Source organism: Musca autumnalis, unplaced genomic scaffold (genome assembly GCF_047663935.1).
Source record: "Musca autumnalis isolate F117 unplaced genomic scaffold, ASM4766393v1 scaffold_5, whole genome shotgun sequence".
NCBI classification, from domain to species: Eukaryota; Metazoa; Arthropoda; class Insecta; order Diptera; family Muscidae; genus Musca; species Musca autumnalis.
Genome location: NW_027412088.1, coordinates 5,765,929 through 5,777,420, shown reverse-complemented (window position 1 = coordinate 5,777,420; position 11,492 = coordinate 5,765,929). Strand labels below are relative to the sequence as shown.

At 35.1% G+C, this 11,492-nt stretch overlaps 1 protein-coding gene across 2 annotated transcripts in view; it reads right to left on the bottom strand.

Moving 5' to 3' along the window:
- The window catches only part of hig (locomotion-related protein hikaru genki), a 44,909-nt gene extending 34,357 nt beyond the window's left edge, over nt 1-10,552 (bottom strand). The window contains exons 1-3 of one of the 2 annotated variants that reach the window (XM_073956514.1): nt 10,380-10,552; nt 3,099-3,264; nt 2,026-3,018 (exon numbers count right to left, since the gene is read on the bottom strand). In XM_073956514.1, the coding sequence (XP_073812615.1) occupies nt 2,026-3,018; nt 3,099-3,252 (1,147 nt within the window). In that variant the 5' untranslated portion in view covers nt 3,253-3,264; nt 10,380-10,552. The remainder of the gene's footprint in view (nt 1-2,025; nt 3,019-3,098; nt 3,265-10,379) is intronic. The other variant, XM_073956515.1, reaches the window with a different exon arrangement.
- Between the last annotated feature and the right edge of the window lie 940 nt (nt 10,553-11,492).

Genomic DNA, 11,492 nt, shown 5'->3' with positions numbered 1-11,492 from the left:
TTCTAGTTTTAAGTGCTTTTCTAAATGAAACACTGAAACTTAATTTTTTTTAAATTATTTTGTATTGTTTTTATTTTCACATTTTGAGTACAAAAACTAAATAGCTAAAGAAATGTTTTTATATTTGGAAGAGAATTTAATAACGACAAAATTTTCCACCAAATAATGATTTTCATTCTTCACAAATAATGTTTTCAGGGACAATTTTGCATAAACTCAAAAGAAGTTTTTAATTTTTGCATATTTCTGGAATTTGGATAAGATATAGAGTTTTGATGTCTTCTAGGATCTATAGTAAGAATATATTGATATGATACGATCACATTTTATAGGAGAAGAGACCAAAAAATACCCCTTTAATGACCGCATGAGGATTAAATAATATGAAAAATGAAAGCAGCTACCCAAAAATATAAGTACCCAAAGTCAAAATCTATTAATTTTTAGAGTTTTGACCAAGTTTTTCGTTAAATTGGCCACTGTGCGATGGAATGAAAATAAGATAGATATAGGTCAGGTATTGGCACACTGCAAATGACTTTGATTGTGTACTCTGTGAATAAAGTAGTTTGCAGTATTTATTTTGATTATTCGTGGATGTTTGAGATTGAAGTTTATTAATCTTCCAGACTATGTGGTTTTTTGGAACCAGTCTAGTACTAGTATATTACCTTGTCTGTGTACAAGAGAATCCAGGTATGTTAAGTTGTTGTTGGACTCACACTCCATGGTGAAACGCAACTGCTTATTGCAATTATTTAACATCTCGAATGTGTTTTCAACTTAGTCCTTTTTTATTATATAAAATATGTCGTCGACATATTCTCCCACTCCAATCCAAAGAACATATCCAATTGACACTTAAAAGTACAAATACAAACAATAACTTTTTTAGTGGTACGAAGTCAAAAATTCCTACGGAAGAAGTCTAACGTTAGAATTACGTTAAGTGCACATAAGTCGGACCAGAAAGCCAAAAACAGACCTTTGGAACAAAATACTGCACTTGCCGCCCATTGTGTAAGAGCACACACTCCTGATTTAAAAAACGTGGACGCGAAGATTTATGCTAGAAATGCTCCACATAATAAATGTTCCGGTAGAAAAACTGATGAATTACAAGACAGACACAAGCCACTGTGCTCAAATTTACAGAAACTTAATAGAAAAACATCCAAAACCTTGGCAATTATTTGTGAAAATATGAGAAAGTTTTTTCTAGTGATTGCTAAATAAAACAAATGCAATTATTGTGATAAAAAAAAAAACTATTTTTGTTAATGGTAATATATAGTAAGTGTAATTTGTTATTTTTAAAGATTAAATCCCTGATGATGGTTTCTCCGACAACCAACAGCCGATATATTGGAAAATAAAAATAATATTAAAAACAAAATAACATGTTTTTAATTTACTGACATCCAGCCAAACTAAAACTTAAAGACAATTTCAGTCCAAAAGTCAACTGTAATCATACAACAGTAGAGTTGTGCCAAAGGAACTATATGGAACTATCTAGTTCACTTCGCAGTTCCAATGGCCCACATTTTTTCTTTGAACAAACTGCGTATACTAAACATCACACGTTATATTTCATAATGTTACTCATACGTTTTGGAACTAGTCCAAGGAACTAGGATCTAGATTACCCAACTCTATACAACAGTTTACATTTTGTAAATAACATAAAAATACATTATCTATCTTATTTTCTTTCCATCGGTGCGTATGATAAATATTGTAGACTAGTGTGTGTTCGTAAATATATCATACGCCTAGATTTCCAAATATTTTTGCAATTTAATTTTTAATATCTAATAAATAGTGTGTCTGCATATAACCTGATAAACTAAACCCACTGGATATCAAAGGTCAATTCCATTGGGTATACGTCAAAATAAATCCCCATAATGAAGATTAACCTGGCAAGTAGCTTAATGGTGTGGAAATAATGAACGTGTGCATGAATTTCTTCCAAAACTTTTCTAAAACTAAACTATTCATGTAGTTCAAAAATTGCCTTACCTTTGTCCTTGCGGCTAGTTGTTTTTGAACTGGAATCCCCCCCACCCTTCGGGCGACTAAGAGCGCCTGTTGTTTTGCCCGATTTACGCTTTACGCGTTGTAAAACATTCATTTCTCCACTCGTATTCGAGTGTACTTTGGCATAAGCAGCAACCTCTTTAGTCTTCCCCAATGGTGGGGTTTCTCCAGTAATTGTTTCATCGTGGGCAAAAGTTTGCAGTAACTGATGCCGGTTATCGTTTTCATGATTTGTCATGTTTGCGTCTTTCATGGAAGTAGAATCCCGAACATCTCCTCGATGACGATGATGCGACTTTATTTCGTTTTCCAACTCATTATTGTCATCATATTTTTGGTGGTGGACACGCGGTGGGCGATTTCGATTTTTTTGCTTTATTCGGTAAATTTTGTATTTGAGTTCTCCGTTCGGACCAATATTCTGTGTGCCGTTATCAAAACGTATATAATACACGTCCTTTGTTGTAACATTCGAAAGGTTTCCGGTAAATGTGTCGATATACATTGAACTGTTAACCACATAATCGACAAGTTGTCGTTTGTAACGGCTGCCGCGTCCACGCGTTTGGCCATTTTCATTTTCTATACGCCTACGCCTACCGCCAGTGCGTCGTTTCTTAGCATTATTTTTTCGATTTTGTAGAGGATTTGGAGTTGATCCATCCGAGTCGGTCTCATCATCTTCGCCAGCTTCCTCGTCTGCCGCTGCCATATCATTGGCATGCAAATTCCCACCGGTATTGTGATCATTCATACTGACCTGATAGGGATTCACAATGCCTCCCATTTGATTGCCGTTATGACGTCCTGTCAGGTCAATATTAATCCTTTCGACAAACTCAACATCGGAAGTTGTAAATTCTTCAGCCGCATAGGCGGGAGTTGTTTCGAACTTGGCATATGGTTGGTGAGTTGTTGTCTCCGGCTTTACGACAGTAAAACGAATATCGGGAGCTTTGCAACCCGGTGAAGCATCTGAAAATTAATCAAATCAGTGGCATTAGGGTTTGGTCGAATGCAACATTGCAACTCCATGAGCAATCAGCAGTACTCACCCGGTTCGGGAGTTGTCGTCTGTGGCGCCTCCGTTTCAACATTAGCTGATGTTTTATCCAGAAATGCCGCCGAAACAATCAATAACAGCAAAAACAACAAACTGGGTTTGTGCGGCATCTTTTGTAAATATTGCGATAGTTGTAACAGCAACATATTGTCGGAAAACTGTAATATACATACATAAATTAGACATAATTCAAAATACATACATACACTGATGAACGAAATAAAAAAAGCCAAAAACGTTACAACGTATTAAACGTTTCTAAAACACTTCTGCAAAGTGTGTTATGGGGCAAATTGCATTTTTATACCCTCAGCATTTATGCTAACGAGGGTATATACACTTTCATACGGGCAAAATGTGCCTCATCGAAATAATGGTTTTAGACCCTAAGTATGTTTGGACGAAATGTGTTTCAGACAATTTGGAGTCGATTTAGCAATGTCCGTCCGTCTGGCTGGCTGGTGCGCACGATAACTCTCGAACGGATGAACCGATTTGGTCCAACATTTGGCTTTCGTAATATTTTGTCCAAACGTAGTTTAAGTTCGAAGACGGGTTATACTGGTCCACCTCTTCCGTTACCTCCCCCACAAAAGTTCGAAAATGTTCGGAAAATTTGTTCGCACGATAACTCTTGAAGGGAATAACCGATTTGGTCCATACTTTGCACATCGTGAAATTTCTACCAGACTTAGATGAGGTCCTAGTATGGACTCAATCGGCCCACTCCTTCGGGTACCTCCCACACAAAATTTCGGAAAAGTTCAGTTTAGGAGCTGCTCTCGGACCTCTTTGATTTTTGTTGTAACAACTTGTATTCACTGCTCCCCATACAATGGCACAAGTTTCATCAGGGGCAAGTCCATACTTCCTGAGAAAACAGTCTGAAAGCTGCAAAAACTCCCTATGACACCGGGTGTAGTGGTTGGTGCGCAATATAACTCTCGAACGGATCAATCGATTCGGTCCAAAGTTTGGCCTTCGTAATATTTTGGCCAAACATAGTTTAAGTTCGAAGATGAGCCATATCGGTCCACTACTTCAGGTACCTCCTCCAAAAAAGTTCAAAAATGCTCGGAAAAATTGTTCGCACGATAACTCCTAAAGGTAGTGACCGATTTGGTCCATACATTGTACATCGTGAAATTTCTACCAGACGTAGATGAGGCTCCAATGTGGACTCTATCGGTCTACTCCTTTGAGTACCTCCCACACACAATTTTGGAAAAGTTCAGTTTAGGAGCTGCCCTCGAATCGCTTCCGTTTTTATTGTAACAACTTGTATTTGCTGCCCCCATTACGGCAATACATGTTTCATCAGGGGCAAGTCCATACTTCCTGAGAAAATAATCAGAAGCTGTAAAAAACCCCTATGACACCAAGTGTAGTGGTTGGAGAGCACGATATATATCTAACTGGTCACTTAAATGGTATGCTCGATATCTATTGAAAAAATTTGGTCCAAACTTTGGATCTCCTAATATTTTGTTCAAATTTAGTTTAACTTCTAAAATGGAGGTACTTTAGGGTACTTCCTCCTCTAAGTGCAATTTATGGTCTGTTCGAAGATCCTTTGCTGTTCGTTGTGGTCCTGTTTACAGCGATATAATGTTTTACGTGGACATGTACATACTTCCTGCGTACTGGTCCAAAAGTTATACGATGACCCAATGAAATGACTGGTGGCCGCGATATCTATCGAAAATGTATGACTCCCAAAATAAGATCCATTTCCATAATTGACTATGTCGGTCCATTCCTTTAAGTGCCTCCTCTGCAACACTTTTGAACTTTTATCCGAATCCACATTTTCATCGGCAAGTTCAAATGTCCAAAAAGGCCACAAAATACAGAAAGACCCTGAATACATTCGATCATACCATAGATTAAAGCTTCAATTCACATAGGCTGAGGGTATATCTCAGTCGGCAAAGCCGACTGATACATTTTTAATAGCATTTTATAATGAAACATTATCCCACAAATAAAACTCAGTCAACATTTGTCCAATTTGGAGGTCTTGTATGGTACAAGACAGAGCTTGTAAAAAGTTGTCCAAAATAATAGAGCGAATTAAAGTAAAAAAGAAAATTATTTAGGGAAATTTTAATTTAACCATTAAAATCATAGAGAAAAGTTAGATATCGTTCCTAACATTATTTTCCTCAATAAACCTGCACAAAAAATTTAAATTTTTACTCCCCTTCGGGAGTTAAGTGGGCTGAAAACTCGTATGGACCCAGAATCAAAGAGAATGCCCCATAAGGACCTCCAATATACCGCAAATATCAATATTATTTGTGAATGTGATGGAAATTGGCTAAACTACAAAAGCCATTTGTGATAACACTAAAATTCGAAAGGATTTGCAGCTTTCAAGCTAAATCCTGAAGACCTATGAAAATAATCTGAAAGTTTGATATGAACATCTATATCACAAAAATGGTAAAACCTAGAAAAATATGAATTAGCCAATCTTGTACACAATTTTCTTTAGTCCCATTTCAATAGGACTTGCGGTTTCCAAGCAATATCTTGAAAACCTAAAAAAAAAACCAAAAAATGTGGACGTTGATCGCGATTTATTAAAAAATCCATCCAGCGATTTTTTCTTTCTCATCTATAAACATATCTGTTTCAAAATCCGTAAAAACTTCCCTGGTGTAAGTGGTTTTCATTTAAAGTTAGTTAAGGTGCCCTGTGTATAACATTGTTTTATAAGGAGGCGATACAGTCAATCCATTGTCCTAATTTGAACTTCTATATCTCAATAACGGTAAAAACTACGAAGATATCACAAATCCCAATATTGTAGAGAATTTTCATAGCTACAAAATTTTCTTTATTCCCATTTCAATAGGACTTCTGGTTTCCAAGCAAAATCGGGAAAACCTAAAAAACCCTTAAAAATGCCAACTTGAATCGCGATTTATTTAAAAAGCGCTCCGGCGATTTTTTTAGTTTTTTAATTTTATTCATCTATGAACATTGTAGTTTCAGAATCCGTAAAAACTACCCAGGTGTAAGCACCTTCCATTTAAATTTGATTCAAGGGCACCGTGTATGAAAATACCTGTATTCCAGATATGGGAGTAAATATAGCCAATACGTCTGGAAATTATATAAAGCATTAACAAAGCCCATAAAATAGAGTTTGCGACATGGGCTTTCCTTAGTCTTTCGTGAAATTTTGGTCAAAATATAGTTATGGTCTTTTATTTAATGCAATTTTGGCTTACGTGAAAAATCGTAATTTTGCAACATAAAATCGTCAAATCGTCATTTTTCAATTTGGGGCCAAAAAATCGTCAAAATGAAGATAAATTGTAAAATTCGGCAACACTGTCCACAACCCATTTCTATGTAAATTGAGATCACTTAGGTGGCACTTGATGTTGTCATCCGTTTTCCACAATTTTTAATATTTAGTTTGGATCAAACGGAACAAATTTGGAGAGCTACATTGCAACAACAAAGGTTTTTTTGGTTTCAAGATTAGAATATTTATTCGTTCAAATATTCATGAGCCTTCGTTTTTTTTTTTGTATTATAAGTTTGTTTTTCCGAAAACGCATGTAACACCGCTAAATATTCGTCGTGTGGTATACCAAAATAGATGTGTGTCCAGGTCGCAATTATGAACCAATCGTAACGAAATTTTGTATGGAGGTCAGCTTCAGACCAGAATAGACACCTATTGTTATTGGTGATGATTGTGAAATATTTAGGTGGTGACATGGACCAAAAACAAAACTTTTGTCCGATTTTGTAGGGGCTCTGTAGGCACTTTAAACTTGTTATTTTAAAATTTGAATACAACAAATATGAGATTTAGCTTGACTTACCTACAAATAGTAAGGGAAAAATTTTGTGCGAAAATTGATAAAAAATTTTAGTGTAATGACTATATCTTTATTCCTGGAAAATATGTTAAGCCCACGTATGTTATATTTAGAAGAAGAACTCTTGACCTTTTCATTGATGCTAATTATGTTGCTGTATGTGGTCAGATAACAGAGTTACAGCCTAGTATATACAGGGATCGGGCAGTTTTAATTGTGTGTAGTGTAACCATAATCACGTTATAGGTCGCGGTTATAGTGCGATACTTACAGATATTTGAACGAGGTAAGAGTTTTGGTCAAGGATAGTGCTAATAATTTTTGATAATGGTCGGATAGTATTTAGCGTGTGAAATTGACCATAACTTTTGTGGGCAAAATGTCCAAGTTTAATTATACCCTACACCACTATGTGGGGAGGGTATTATAAGTTGGTTTTGCCCAAAAAGTTTGTAACGCATCGAAATAATGGTCGTAGACCCATACTTATATATACCAAAATGAATGTCTCGACGAGCTGAGTCGATCTGGCTATGTGTGTCCGTCCGTCAGTCCGTCCGTCTGTCCGTCTGTCCATCTAAACCTTGTAATCACGCTGCAGGTCGCAATTTTGATCGGATCGTCGCCAAATTTTGGGTGTTGATGAGGGTCCCGGAGGGGAAGATTTTGATTTTGGTGACGTTCGGATAATATTTAGGGGTCGAAAAGGGCAAAAAACCTAGGTGGATAAAAAGACAACGTTTTTTTCCAAAGTGAATATCTCAGGTTCTATATGGGTTATACCAAAAGCAAAACCTGACAATGAAAGAAGAAAATATCACCTTCCTAATGATGTAAAGTAGGTGATCGTAGGTGATCAAACAACGAAGATATCACAATAGTAGCAAATAAAAACCCAATTTTCATTTTTGCGATTTTAATTATAATGAAGAATATCACAGCTTTGGTTGGAAACTTTCCAAAAGCAAAGCCTGACTATGAAAGTAGAAGATCCCGTCTTTACAGTGCTGCAAACTAGGTCGGCGTAGGTAACCAAATAACGGAGATATCGCAATAATCGGTAATGCATCCCATTTTCCTATTTTTTTGGAAATCACGCTACAGGTCGCAATTTTGATCGGATCGTCACGAAAATTTGAGGGTTATTGGGGGTCTCCCAGATGAAGAAGCCTATTGATTTTGGTGATGGTCGGATAATATTTAGGGGTCGTAATGGGCAAAAAAACTTATTTGCATAAAAAGACAACGTTTTTTTCCAAAGCGAATATCTCAGGTTCTATATGGGTTATACCAAAAGCAAATCCTGACAATGAAAGTAGAAAATATCACCTTTCTAATGATGTAAAGTAGGTTCTCGTAGGTGATCAAACAACGAAGATATCACAATAGTAGCAAATAAAACCCAAATTTACATTTTTGCGATTTTAATTATAATGACGAATATCAGAGCTTTGGTTGGGGACTTTCCAAAAGCAAAGCCTGACTTTGAAAGTAGAATATTCCATCTTTACAATGATGCAAACTAACGAAGATATCGCAATAGTCGGTAATACATCCCATTTTTCAAATTTTTGAAATCACGCTACAGGTCGCAATTTTGATTGGATCGTCACGAAATTTCAAGGGTTAGTTTGGGTTTCACCCTTCTAAAAGCAAAGTCTGACGAAGAAAGTAGAAAATCCCATCTTTAAAATTATGTAAAGTAGGTTGGCGTAGGTGGTCAAATAATAGAGATATCGCGATAGTCGGTAATGCATCCCTTTTTCCACTTTTTCTGCAATCACACTACAGGTCGGAATTTTCATCGGATCATCACGAAATTTTCTCACAGAGATAGAAGCATATTGATGTTTTTGATGTCGATAGTAGTCAAATATAAAATTAAATATTTTAGTTCAGTTCGCCTTAAGGCATTTGGTATAAAAGCCAGATAGGTGAAAACTTTCGTATCTCCCTGAAGTATTTTGAAGTGAAAAGATTATGCACAGAGGGAGTGGTGTAGGGTATCACATAGTCGGCCCCGTACCGACTATAGCCTTTTCTCACTTGTTTTTGGTCTGTATTTCATATTCGGACAAATTACGAAAACGAAACTTGAAAACCAACTCTTGTTCTCTCACTTGGTTAGATAACGGAACTACTGTCTGACATACATATGTACATATATGTATGTGGGTTGTTTTGGTTTGTTGTTTGTTTGTAAAGAACTACGTTTACCTTTCATGCTACAAAATGTTGTAAACATTATAGAAAAGTTTTCAGATCATGATAGAGGAATTCCCACTTGTTTCAATTTATGCAAATTATAATGCTGTACGGGTTTTTGAAGTTTTTATGCTACATTTGATTGAAAGTAAAGTAATACCACGAAATATTTATCTCTTTCATTGATCGATTCGGTTAATGTCAACAAAAGACATTTCTAATTGCCTTTGGTATTTTTTTTTCTTGATACAAACTTTTAATTTTTTTAAGAAATGTGTTGTATATTTGAAGAAATATATACATATGTAGCCAAAACGGTCCATCTGTCCATTATGAAATCCCTGATTGAACAAGGGATACTTCGAAATCATATAAAGAAATTCCGCGGAAAAGTAGTGCCCAGGGGAAGTGGTGTAGGGTATAACATGGTCGGCACAGTCCGACTATAGCTCTCTTTAACTTATTTCTTTTTTTAATTTTTCTATTTACGTCTTGATTTAAAATATGAAATGTGAAGAATGACAGGAAAGGAGTTATGTTCCATTATAACCAACGTTAAGATTTCGTACGAACAGTTGCATGACATGACATCGCAGGTACATATAAAAATAACTCGTTGCCTTTATGTCACATAAGCATTCGTTCATCCAAAACTGTATTCCCAAAGCAAAATTCATATTAAATTTCATAATTATTTAAACAACATATTATTCACTTTACCACATATTGCAGATTGCGGATATATTCAACAATGACACCATTTCAATTTATATATAAATCAAATAGTTGTCTTTACCTAACTTTGAGAAATATCTGAATATCGATTTTACATAAATCTTACAGATATCCTACACCAAGGACTTGTATGTTAGTTGGTCATTAATACGTATAGTACACACATACATATATTGGGGGGGTGGTGTATATGAAGTCAAAATTAAAATTTAGCATTGCAATACATTTCGAAGAAATTCTTTGTTTATTATATAAATGAAAGCAAAACAACATTGTGACAGCATATATATATGTATGTACATATTACACATTAGTAATATGCAAAAAAATATGTACATATGAAGAGATATTTCACTGTTATTTAACGCTTGTACAAGTACGAAGGTATATTCAGAAATTTTTTCAAAGTGTATAGCATATCGTAGATTTGTACTTTAGCTTCTTTAATACAAAACTACAAACAGTCTATATTTGATTAATCATTTATTTACATTTTTATTTTAGCAATTCACTTCACTTCATTATAGGTATGTATTTATCTTTTTTCACGCTTTGTGAGAGACGTCCTGACACGCAACGAGTAACAAATTCAATGGATAACTGGACAGCTACTGTTTCATAGACAGTTTCAGTTACTTTATATTCACATTTTCAATTCTTGAATGCTCTCTTTTACTCTCTCTCTCTTTAAGGACTCGCAACAGCGTTGCCATAGTATGTATTTTTAAATCAGCTGGATAAACATCTGACAACGTTTTGTAGAAAAATCATACAGCGGCATACATACATACTTACAGTGTCGACAAAAATAATAGCACTGTCATGTCATAAACTTTTTCTATAACTTTTTTGTAACCTGAAGGAAGAGAACAAGTTTTAAGTGTTCATTCCTGATTTCTGGAAATAATTAATTAATACCACTTGGGCAACACTTTTCGATATATACTTACACTGCACACTGGTCCCAACCTGCGACAAAAATCGAAAAATCGATATCAGCAAATTTCTGCGACACTTCAGCAAATTGTCTCTAAACATATCATATTTTAATATTCCAGCACTGTTTTTGTAATTTATAACGGTATTTAACAAAACAAAACAGAAGAAGTTGACATTTAAGTATGATCTCTTAAAAACTTTAAAAACATCAGTAAGGTTGTGAGTTCTTACAAGGCAAGTAACTCAATATTGAAAGGATACAATTTTTTTTCGAAATGTAAGTTTTAGCACGATGTTTTCTAAACACTTTTACATAAAAATATGTACACATTATTCCCATAAAATGGGCTGGAAATAACATTTGTATAATACTTTTTTTGTGGATTTTTTTCCAAGTCCTAAAAATTGAAGTAGAGTTTAACTAACTTCGCCATCCTTTGCCTCTCTCCGAATTTTTTGAAGAATGTTCGAAATAGTGTAAAGTTCACAAAAAATTTGGTTCCAGCTGCATATATTTGCATTTCCGTGTGTGACATTAAAAATACGGACGATGCCTCTGGTCGTTTCAGTGAATATGCCGTATTACTGCATTCTCAGTTTCTTCTTTGTTTTGTGTTTTAATTGTTTGTTTTGGTTTTTTTTCTTTAAAGATTTAGACATTTTTG